Raw genomic sequence first — 12236 nt, 5'->3', positions numbered from 1 at the left:
GTGTTAATTGAATTAGTTGGTAAGATATTATATCTTTGACTATTATTGTCATCAATTTCAACTTGCTAATTAAAGGACATTAAACAAATTATTAATTAGCCTAAATTAGGCATTGTTCTAACACTTAATCATTGGATTAAGTTCTAAGATTAATATAAATAGAATTATGATTTTTTATTTTTTTTAATAACTTCATTTTTCACTATCTCTAATAAAATTACCCATTAAACTTCACAAAAACTAAGATAAAATAATTCGACGATAATTATTATGTATTTATTTATGGATAGGAATATAATTCAATCATAAGGTAGGTTTGATTGTTTTTCTTTTCTAAAATTGTTTAAATATTTTATTTTCGAAAAATTGCTCACTTTTTGCTGGCAAAAATGGACAAAATTTGTCATGTCACCCTCAATTTCCATATATGGGTTCCTTTGGTCTACAAAGGTAAACGGTAAAAAAAGAAAACATTACATTTTACCCAACGTCAAACTATTCATTTACCCCCAATAATCACCTTTATTTATTTATTTATTTTTTAAAAAAAGTGATATACACTTTAAAAGAATAAATAAAGGTACTCGAGTTAGTAAGGCCAATAACTCGTTTGTTTTTAATTTTCTTTCTCTTGGAAATTATGTTAATTTGCTAACCATTTTAAAAAAATAAAAACAAATTATTAAACTCATCTTAAAATTTTAATATTACAAAATTTTGACAAAAAAAATAATAAAAAAGATATTAATTTTTCTTAAATAACAACATGATTTCACCAATAAATTTGAAATTATGTGGTAGTAGGTATCCATTGACCTAATTTTGGGCACTAAAATTCATCACCCCATGAATTAGGGTTCGCTTTGAAATTGACAAATAAAATCAAAATAAAAGGATTTTATCAAGTTGACCAATCTCGTGATTCCTACATGATTTTAAAAAAAAAAAAAAAAAAAAAAAAAAACACAAACCCAAACACATCTCAAAGTTATGTTTAAACATGTCTTTTCTAAGTCCACCTTAGGTTATTTTTCTTCAATTTCTTGTCTTTTCTATGTTTGTTGGTTTTCTTTTTTCTTTTTGTTTTTATGTTCATTTCTTCGTTACATCGCTTTTCATCCTCAAATCTTACTTCAAAATTGTTGCTATTTTGGATATACATTATTGTACCAACTTTTTTTTTTTTATATATATAATAAAAAAAACTATTTTCTAATGATTGTGACGTTGATTTAATGTTTATTTGTATTGATTCTATATACTTTTCGAAAGTACATGTGATTTTTTTTTACTATTAAATAATGTATATATACACTTTTTAAATACAAATTGTATATTTGAAAATGTGTCGAAAAGAGCTGAATTTCTGTTGTGAGTGTTCATGTAATGTTTATCACAAATTAAAAAAATATAGCACTAAGAATCACAATTTTCACTTTTTCTCCAAAATTCCCATTAACTAATATATATAATAAAAAATAAAAAATAAAAAATAAAAAAGATATTTTGGTGTTGAAGTAAATTAATTAATTAAAAATCCTCCCCCCCTCCACTTCAAATTGGATTATTGATGGCTAGTTTCCCATTTTCCTATGATTATCTCCACTTGATTTACAACCCTTAATCAATGTTACATGATGGAATTGATTAAATCTTAACTAACATCATTACTTTTTTAATTTGTATTAGTGATATCTTACGCGATAAACCATATCTCAAGTGAGATGTTGGTAATTAGAATCTCATGTGGAATTAGTTGGTAGTTATTCGATATCTATAAGGTAAGATCTCGCTCGAGTGTGATGTTGTGCCAACGCAATTCGATGATTAAATCATCGAGTGATTAGAGAAGTATAAAACATAGTTTGTATTAGATTGTTGAAAGGTGGTTCATATATTCAAATTCGTGTTATTACTTGCTCAACATGTCATTCTCCCTCTTTGGATAGTTAATTAAGTGTCTTCAGTTTAATCAATTGTCAATTCGGACACTTTTTAGTATTTGTGAACCTATCCCACGAGTTTGTCCTAGTGGGGTTTAGACCCAAATTTTAGTAATTTTTTTCTCAAGAAAAATATTTTAATTCATTAAAAAAAAATCTATTAAAGTTTATTTTTTTAAAAGATGATTTAATATTATAAAAACTATAAACAAACTTTTTGATGTGAGTTTTACCTAATAAAATGATATTTTGAAAAATAATATTCAAATAATATTGGAAAAGATAAATTTAAATATACAAATTAAAATTTACAAAATATTTCTTGTTTATTCAAAAATAAAAAGACGGTATGAAAGTGGTCCCTTTGTGCAGGGCAGTGGCAAGGGCAAGGGCAAACAAGGAATTACAAAACAAGTTGGAATGGTCTCCACATGGGGAAATTTCAAATAATATTTATAACTTTTCCAATAATAGTACTCTCCCTTTAACCAAAATTTAATTAATCTACATTTATTCTTCAAAGTAATTGCATTAACTATTTATTTTTTCTCCAAATTAAAAAAAAAAAAACATTTTATTCTTTCTTTTCTTTTCTTTTTTTTTTAAATAAGTTATTTCCTTTTAGAGCCATATAAATTCCTTTCCTTGTTTGTGGGGATAGCGGGGACCACCTTGAAAATCGGGCAGATCAAGTACATCATGTCTATGATTATCGTGCTGACAATAACCTTCAAATCAATCTCAGCCGTCCAATTTTCTATTTTAAATCTCAAGGAATTTTAATCTCTCATCATCATCATTCAAGGTTTTAAACACTTGCGTAATCATTATCATAATCATGATTATTCATCTAATACTTTTCTAAACCCTAATTGCCCTTTCCTTCTTATGTCTTTATATTTTGAACTCAAATTTGGAAACATAAATGAGTGGGTGACCTCTTTAAATCGGTAAATCATAACTCAGTATCGTCTGTAAAAAAAATTCATAAGTCGAAATTGGAGGACTAAAGGGTAATTTGAGTGAATAATAATAAAAATAAAAGAAATTAGACTCCAACCCTTGAATAGAGGCAAAGGTCACCTAAAAAAAATAGAAAATACAAAAATAAAATTTAATTAAGATTAAAGTTGAAATTAAGAAATAATAAGCATTTGTATAGGGGTACAGCCAAACATACACATTACCAAATATTTATTGGCTTGTCCTTAGCATAATCCATCTTATTCTCCATTATAAATAAAATAAAATTAACTTTATAAAGTTTTTTCCCTTTAAAAACCAAAAAAAAAAAAGCTTATCCATTAGCACTAAACATGATTAATAAAGAAATTAATTGGGTTTGTGGGCTTTAAATTACTGTTGAAAACCAATATTAGAGTCAATATTATACATAAATTTAGAGCATACATTTCTTTTCGTGTGATCTTATTTTAGGTATATTTTTAATTTTGCTGGGATTTTGTGTAGTACTGTCAAATTGATGTACTAAGTATATAGGAATATAAATGCAAAAGTAAATTGTAATAAATTATATTAAAGTTACTCCATTAATTTGATGCTATCTTGTCACATCAAATGATGTACGAGGTACGAGTTAAATTCGTGAAAAGTAAATATGAAAGTTATAGCGTGACACGATAATGATTATATAAGGTCCATTATTTGTTCGAAGCCCTAATTTGTCTGATGATCATGTAAGAAATGTGAAACAACGCAATAAAATTTAGGTGTGAGTTTTGTGTTGACCATGAATTAAATGCTGTAGTTTGACATGTGATTGATCGTGTAAAGCGTAGACAGGATTAAACTTATCTGACTATGGTATTGAGATGTTGTTCCTAGTATTATATTATGTCACGATTATGTGCTTCATATTTATGATACCACTGTGATAAGACACAGTCATTTATGGTGGATCAGCATATGTGTATGAATTAGTATAGACACGAAGTTGCTTCCCATATTTATGACTGCGTATGTGTCACGACATATTATAATACACTATATTGGAACTCTAAAGAGTTACAAAATGTCCATAAAGTGGTTGGAGCCATTTATGGCTAGGTCACAAAGGTTACCAACTGTGACAGAGCTCAAGCCCACCGCTAGTAGATATTGTCATCTTTGGGTTTTCCCTTCTCGATTTTTCCTCGAGGTTTTAAAACAAGTTTGTTAAAAAAAGATTTTTACACCCTTAAAAGGAATGTTTCGTTCCCCTCTCCAACCGATGTTGGATCTTACAATCTACATCCCTTGGAGGCCCTGCGTCCTTGTTGACACACTACTCAATGTTTGGCTCTGTGGACGTACGTTTTTGCTCGTACATCACCCGGTGTCTGGCTCTAATACCATTTGTAATAGTCAAAGCTTATCGCTAACAGATATTGTCTGCTTTAGCCTGTTACGTATTCTTGTCAGCCCCACGATTTTAAACACATGTCTACTGTGGAGAGGGAAATGAAACATTCCTTATAAATGTGCATAAATCTCTCTCTAGCAGACGCGCTTTAAAATCTGGAAGGGAAGTCCAGAAGGGAAAACCCAAAGATGATAATATATGCTAGTAGTGGGTTTGGGCTGTTACAAATGGTATTAGAGCCAATTAACAGAAAATATAGGGCACTGGTCGGAGTAAGGCTAGACCCTCTTCATAGTAAACGCGTTTAAAAACGGTGAGGTTGAAGACGATACGTAAGGGGTCAAAGTGGATAATATCTGCTATCGATGAGCTTTGGCTGTTACACCAAATAGTACCTAAAATGTTTAGTCAATTAAAATAATTACCATAAATATTCCTTGTAATTTCCTAGAATCTTTCCTTAAGATAACACGAGGGTTGCTTATATTTTAGGTTACAAATATGATGTTTTATTAACAAATAATTATTCCAAAGTCAAACTCCTTTTGAACAATAATAATAATTAAAATAAAATAAAAACCCTAATTTCCAATAACTCTCGATTGTAATTCCGCTAAATAAAGATGATCATTTTGATATGTTTCGATAGAACAGAATATCTCTTAAACATACAATTCTACCGACCCTTTATATTAAATACAATAGTCACAAGAAAAAACAACTCAAAAGTATCAATACAACAAAATTTGAGTCACGACATTCAGGTTGAGCAACTCGAACCTAAGGTATGTAACTGTACGAGTCCATATTGAGTAGGATAATGAATGCTTTTGTTATAATAAACATGGAAAATATAAGGAGTCAAAAAGTTCACTAGCGACAATTTAAATAAATAAGCGTAAGTTAAAAGCTATCGGGTCAAATAGCTTATATCCATTGAATTAGAATCACACCGATCCATATTGAGTAAGTAGTTCATAATAAACTTTGAAAGACCAGTTAAATATCGTGGAGGAGACCATAATAATTCTACATTTTTTTTAAAAAAAAATACCATGGGTATTATATACCATGGTTTCATCCTGACCATAGATTTAGTTAGCTGCTTCAATTTCTAGCCTTTGTTTTGATTTTCTCTCATTCATCCATTAAATTTAATAAAAAGAAACTCTCAAATTTTTAAAAGTTCGATTAATATACAAATTAATCATTGAATAACTTTTTAAAAATTTATTCGCATCTAACCATCGCAACATGTCACTAACCTACTTGTCTTGAAATGCTTTAAGAGTGAGAATTATTTTCAGAGACCATGATTAGTCCTCGCTCGCATGATTCCAAAAAAAAGTTCATAATATAGGATTATTCCAAGTTAAACCCGTTTAATTTTAAAGCTCTTACAATCGAATTAACTATAATATTATAAAGTTCATTTTCATACGTGGCCTTATTAGTTCATGTGAAAGCATCTTGGATAGGCATAAATATATAATATTTTAGGGGACACAAATTTTGCTTAATGTGGTGAAGATGCAAGTAAGAATAGGAACCTTTCAATTAATTAATCAAAAGTTTTCATTTCAACATAAAATTTGAGATTTTCTCTGCCTTTAATTTGTTCTTTCAAGATCAAAAGAATAATCAATTCATTAATTGTTGTTGGTTAATTTTTTTTTGATCAAGATGGATAGTTATTATCATACTGTAATGACTCATGCCCAAGATTTGGAATTTGAATTTGACATCTAATGATTCCCGAAATTCCTATGCAACATGGTCACGTTACTTACTTCTTCTTTCAAAGAGTAAAAACTACTTTACTCGATTGTCACATAAAAATATGCATGTTCTTTTTTGGTGATTCAATCATAAAAACTTTATAAATAAGTGTGTTTGACTTAAAACAATCTTAGAGTATATAAACTCGAAAAAAAAACATATTAGAATAACTAACTCAAATTTTAAATTATAATTTAAATGACATAATTAGCATATTATATATATATTTATTGGTTTCACACATGCATATATTTTTGGGAGTATTGATGTTGGAAATTTCCCAATGAAACAGAACATGTGCTGACGTGTACAGAGCAGGACCACCCAACTGCTGGCAGATCATCTCGGATTGGGGAGAGAGAAACAAAAAAAAAAAAATAATTAGTCAAAGAGATTAAAAAAAAAACCAATTATCCTCACGTTTACACGTGGGACCCATGTAAAGTGAGTGGCATATTCAGAAATTATGACCACACATCAAGGTCAAACTTATAATTATAGCCATCTGACGATAACAAAAAAAAAGAAAAAAAAAGAAAAAAAGAACGTCAACATAAATAGAATATAAAAGTATTTAAAATATAGATTATTAAAAGGAAAAAAAAAAAAAAAAAAAAACCTTAAAAATTTTCCTGCCGGATTAACTCGAGCCAACGTTGTTGCCTGCTTCGAAGTAGACAACGAAAGGGAACGGCAACAACTAACGGTGACGCCCGTATCTGGTCGGAATTTAACGTCTTCCGTTAACTCTGATAACACGCATCTCTATGTCTTTTTCCGTACTCTCTACATTTATTTTATTTTTCTTTTTAATTTCCTTTTATAAATCGTCCGTTCGACCGTTATCACACGGCAGCCCTTCACCGTCGAACACTTTCTTTTCCCCCCAACCCCCACCATTCTTCCAACTATAGTTTGCCTTACCCCTCCCTTGGGTTACATTCTAACCATGCTTCTCCTAACTTCTACCATGGTAACATATTGTTCCTTTCAAAATTAAACCATCAAATTTTTATTTAAAAGAGTAATTAAAACTTTTTAAAATATGAGAACAAAATAAATATATTATATTAAAAAATCAATTTTCAAAATTTTACTAAACTTTGCATGTTGTAATGAATGTTTGGCTAGCCGTTTAATGCTTTCCAAATTTATATGGTATGCATTTAAATTGTTTGGAATAACGCCAAACTTGAGCCTGATATTCTGGTAACGCATCAATAGCTTGTCCTAAGTTACATTTCTAATATAAATATTCTAAAAGATCGTAAATGAACAAATAATTTAAATTTAAATTTGTGTAATTTAAGTTTTAGATGCCTATATTCGTATGAATGACCCATAGATTAGCGCTAAACAAAACTCACATACCAAACACATATATAATAAAACATTTAATGTGTTACTTTGAGGAAAAGAAAAGTCTAAACATTTACTGTGAGATCTCACATACTTGTAAGAGTATGGAAATGAGGTGGACCGCTATATGCTAGGCGAAAACAGATAATATTTATTAAGGGTGGACTCGTCAATTAAATTATATTCAAGTTGAGTGTGCCAACGCCCTACATAACTGTAGTTAAATAACATAAGGGTAGTTAAAGGGCAACAAAATTAGGAGACTCAATACACAAGATGGGGGTGGGGGAACTGTGGAGATTTTTTTGAGAGTTTAAAAGGTGGGAGTTGGAATGGGTTTATTCCATGGATACCCAAAAGAAAGAAAGAAAAAACTTCAACAAAAACATGGGGTGATTGAGATTATGTTTATTCTCCTTGGAACAAAATCATGGGTTTCGACTCTGTTCATTAGAAATCAAAAGGAAACGAAAAAGACAAGTAGAGAGAGAGAGAGAGAGAGAGAGAGAGGGAAGAGGCGGCAGCTGAAGCAATAAGGCACCGCTATAATACGAATCGGGGAAGGTTTTTTTTTTCTCCTTTTTTTTTTGGTTTTTTGGAATTCTCTGTAACGGCGTTCTTCCCGGATTCCAAAGAGAAAAAAACCAGAGGAAGAGAGAGGAAGAAGGAAGCGAGAGTGGGTTTCAGAGCTTCTCCACTAAACGGTTCTGTAACGGCAGCCAAAGGGGAAGTGGAGGTCGGTGGAGTTGTATTTCTTGTTGGGAAATCTTCCAAATCGCCATTGACGCGTTGCAAGTAAAGGTGGGTTTATGCGTTTTTGCGGCTCTGTTTCTGGATAATCTTCGTTTGGTGTTGTTTGACTTGTGGGGGAGTGGGGGAAGCTTCAACATTAATGGCTAATCGGGGTGGGGGGTCGTTTTCACCCTCAAATGTTTCATCTCAAGGTATAACTTTAATGGGTTTTCCTTCTTTCATCTTCTTCTTTCATAATCCGATTCTGGGTCTAATTTCCTTCTCTGTAAATGGCGATTTCCAAGGTTCGGGAAGAGATGGCCTTTACGTTGAGCTATGGAAGGCCTCTGCTGGGCCTCTTGTCGAAGTTCCTCGTGTTCATGAACATGTTTTCTATTTTCCTCAAGGCCACATGGAACAGGTAAGTTCGTTGATGAATCATTTCCACTGCATCAGATCGAGCTCTGCCGCTGGAATTTTGATTTATTTTGGCTTGATTGAATGTTTTTGCTTCATATAGTTGGAGGCATCTACAAATCAGGAGCTAAATCAGAAACTCCCTTCCTTTAATCTTCCCTCCAAAATTCTCTGTCATGTAGTTGATGTCCGGCTGCTGGTATTTTCTGTTCTTCATCCTTTGTTGTTCTTGTTGTTTGGCTTCTGAGAAAATGTGGGTTAGAAAACAAGAACCACTCTTGGATTTTCTCGGGAACCAAACAAGTCATTAGGCCTTGTAGTTTGGAGTTTTGAGCTCAAAATATAAGCCATTTTGCTTGTCCTTGTCCTTGAATTTTAGGCAGAGCAGGAGACCGATGAGGTTTATGCACAGATATCTTTAATTCCAGAAGGAAATGTAAGAACTGTTTGTAGCTTTTGTGTTACTTGTCTATTTTGGTTTGGACTTGTTACTAAATTATGATGGATGTCCAGCAAGAGGAACCTGCAACTCCTGGTCCTTCGCCCGGGGAATGTCGAAAATCGAAAGTTCATTCGTTTTGCAAGGTTTTAACTGCTTCTGATACTAGCACCCATGGGGGATTCTCCGTGCTCCGTAAACACGCTACCGAATGCCTGCCTCCATTGGTAATTCTTCTTTACCGAGTTATCCTACTGTTTAGCTTGTTTCGTCCCTCGAATATTGTTGCATTTTGTAATCTTCTCATGTGGATGTTCTTCAGGATATGACCCAACAGACCCCGACTCAAGAACTCATAGCCAAAGATCTTCACGGTTACGAGTGGCGATTCAAGCATATATTCAGGGGTGAGCCTCCTTCTGGTTTACTATGATCACAACCATATGTTGAGCTTTTGCATTTATAATAGTAAATCCGTGCTATGACGAACGAACAGGTCAACCACGAAGGCATTTGCTAACGACCGGATGGAGCACCTTTGTTACGTCTAAGAGATTAGTTGCTGGAGACTCATTTGTATTCTTGAGGTATATCTTGATTTTCGTACTATGGATGATCGTCGGTGGAGGGGAGGTTATTTTTCTTCGGTTAAATTGTGAAATGGTTTTGTAGGGGGGAAAATGGGGAATTACGAGTCGGAGTGAGGCGTCTTTCTCGTCAACAAAGCACCATGCCTTCGTCTGTGATTTCGAGTCACAGCATGCACTTAGGAGTGCTTGCTACTGCATCTCATGCTGCTGCAACTCTAACTCGCTTCGTTGTCTATTATAAACCGAGGTTGTTAATACTTTATTTTTGTTCTATGTACTTCGTGATGTCGATTTGGATTCTCATGTCGTGTGTCTATTTCGATTCGTTGTCGTTTGATTCCAGGGCAAGCCAGTTTCTGGTCAGCTTAAGTAAGTATAAAGAAGCCATGAACACTAAGTTCTTAGTTGGGATGAGGTTCAAGATGAGGTTTGAAGGAGAGGACTCTCCTGAGAGAAGGTAAACATGCTGCAATCCCTTTTCTTCTTCTTTTATGAGCTTTCTGACCTAACTCTTTTGCTCGTTCGCTAATTGACAAGGTTTTCGGGCACCATAATCGGCGTTGACGACATATCTCCTTACTGGCCCAATTCGCAATGGCGATCACTGAGAGTAATGTCTTCCTCTGGAGTACTGATTCTTACTGCCACCTCCAATATTTGATTGTATTTGCTTTCCTTTCCAGGTTCAATGGGATGAACTTGCATCTATTCAAAGACCAGAGAGGGTTTCGCCATGGGAGATCGAACCGTTTGTGGCTCCCGCGTCCCAGAGCATTCCTCAATCAATTTCGGTAAAGAACAAACGGCCTCGGCCTCCACTTGACATTCCAGGTATAGTTCTTTTGATATTGGAGGAGTCGAAATAAGTTATCGATTAATCGTGACGCTTCTTCTCTTTTGTTCGTCATACATGACACAGATTCTGATAATTCAACCGTGACAACTCTTCGACATCCAGTATCGACTCAATCATATGATGATAAAACACAGCTGAGTGTTCCTGCAGGATGGCATTACAAGCAAACAGATATTAGCAGCAATGGGAATTCGGTGTCGAGGACTCATAACGAGGGTTCTTGGTTAACCGTCCCGAATGGGAGTGTTTCGCAGCATCGATTAAAGGATTCGACAGAGGACCATAAAAGCAATTCTGTTTGGTCAGCAGTCTTCCCTGGAGTGCCAACAGCACACTCGACATGTCCAACTCCACGCACATCGAACCCAATGAGTGACCAAATAAATGAGTTTGGGGAAGAGGGGAGGAAAACCGAGGTGGCTCCTAGCTGTCGCTTGTTTGGGATCGAGCTCATTGATCATTCTAAGAGGCCCGTTCCACCCGAAAGGACTGCTGATCAATCGAACAGCGCAGCAAATGAAGTCACTGAAAGCCATGTCAATACCTTGCTGTCATCTAATGCAGAGCAGCAGGGCTCAAACCTGCCAAAGGCTTCTTCTAAAGAACGAAAATTAGGACTTTTACAAGCACTTCCTAAAGAGATCCAGCACAAGCACAATGCCTCGACCAACTGTCGAAGCCGAACCAAGGTGAGATTATAAGATAAGCGATCTATTAAACAGCCGAATCATGTCTCGAACTTTGTGGGCTTAAGCTAATTTATTGACATGGTTCTGTTGGTCGTCGATATATCGAAGGTTCAAATGCAGGGGATGGCTGTGGGACGAGCGGTGGACCTTACGACATTGGTAGGGTATGACCAACTCATTGACGAAATGGAAAAGATGTTTGATATCAAGGGAGAACTTCGTCCTCGTGACAAGTGGGAGATTGTATTCACAGACGATGAAGGCGATACGATGCTCATGGGCGATTATCCATGGCAGTAAGTCGCACACTTCAACCAGTAACCTCATTGTTCGAATCTATGCCGAGTTGCATAATGCTCCTCCTATGGTTTTATCATCTTGCAGGGAATTCTGTAACATGGTGAGAAGAATATACATATGGTCGAGTCAAGATGTAAAGACGAGTTCGGGCAGAAGACTCACAATGTCTGCGATCGAATTCGATGGAACTGCAATAACCTCGGAATCAGCTGATAGCTGAAGCTGGGAGTACATTACTTTCAAAACTTTAAAATCTTTTGGGTTCTTGAAGTCTTTTGTTGTTCGTCTATNAAAAAAAAAAAAAAAAAAAAAAAAAAAAAAAAAAAAAAAAAAAAAAAAAACTAGTTTCAAATGAAGGAAGAGAGGTGAGATCCCATTGCTTCTTCTATTTGTGTAAATATATATACCCATTGCTTCTTCTCCAAGTCCGGCCCAATCACTTTTGGGCCGAGGTTAATGGGCCTTTAAACGGGCCTTGTTGTGGTCACTATGTATTTTGGGCCATTTGGGCCATTCCACAGCTGGCCCTCATCTTCGTACGGGTAATTTCGTAAATTTGATTCTCCCCATGTCTACATAATACATGTTTTACTAGTATTATTATTATTATTATTATTTCAAATTTGTGTTTATTTTTGGTTGATAGATTAAGAAAGTTTTCATTTGTGTATTGTGTGGGATTGGGAAAATAAGGTTTTTTTTTATTGTTTTTTCTTAATAAAGAAAAATATTGCTGTCTTTCTCAAATTTCTTGTTTTTTTTTTTTTTTT

The 12236-nt window shown here is 33.9% G+C and overlaps 1 protein-coding gene across 2 annotated transcripts; it reads left to right on the top strand.

Moving 5' to 3' along the window:
* Positions 1 to 7777: 7777 nt before the first annotated feature.
* Positions 7778 to 12021, top strand: LOC111447973 (auxin response factor 9-like). Of its 2 annotated transcripts, none has more exons than XM_023087392.1 (14): positions 7778 to 8387; positions 8487 to 8596; positions 8696 to 8791; positions 8972 to 9028; positions 9106 to 9258; positions 9354 to 9438; positions 9528 to 9618; positions 9704 to 9868; positions 9965 to 10078; positions 10159 to 10231; positions 10305 to 10452; positions 10541 to 11166; positions 11275 to 11462; positions 11551 to 12021. In XM_023087392.1, the coding sequence occupies exons 1-14, from the start codon at positions 8336 to 8338 to the stop codon at positions 11684 to 11686; spliced, it is 2094 nt and encodes a 697-aa protein (XP_022943160.1). In that variant the 5' UTR covers positions 7778 to 8335; the 3' UTR covers positions 11687 to 12021. The 2 variants fall into 2 exon arrangements, with proteins under 2 accessions (XP_022943160.1, XP_022943158.1); XM_023087390.1 differs by having other exon boundaries at positions 8481 to 8596.
* Positions 12022 to 12236: the final 215 nt, after the last annotated feature.

The sequence above is a fragment of the Cucurbita moschata genome, unplaced genomic scaffold, assembly GCF_002738365.1.
Source record: "Cucurbita moschata cultivar Rifu unplaced genomic scaffold, Cmos_1.0 Cmo_Scf00009, whole genome shotgun sequence".
In the NCBI taxonomy this organism is placed as follows: Eukaryota; Viridiplantae; Streptophyta; class Magnoliopsida; order Cucurbitales; family Cucurbitaceae; genus Cucurbita; species Cucurbita moschata.
This window is presented reverse-complemented; position numbering and strand designations above follow the sequence as displayed.

Excerpts from the sequence above, each read along its gene's own strand:
- LOC111447973 (XM_023087390.1), top strand. The coding sequence starts at position 8,336 with ATGGCTAATCGGGGTGGGGGGTCGTTTTCACCCTCAAATGTTTCATCT. Across the intron at positions 8,388-8,480 it reads CTCAAATGTTTCATCTCAAG|GTTCGGGAAGAGATGGCCTT; the intron begins GTATAACTTTAA and ends GCGATTTCCAAG. Across the intron at positions 8,792-8,971 it reads TAGTTGATGTCCGGCTGCTG|GCAGAGCAGGAGACCGATGA; the intron begins GTATTTTCTGTT and ends CTTGAATTTTAG.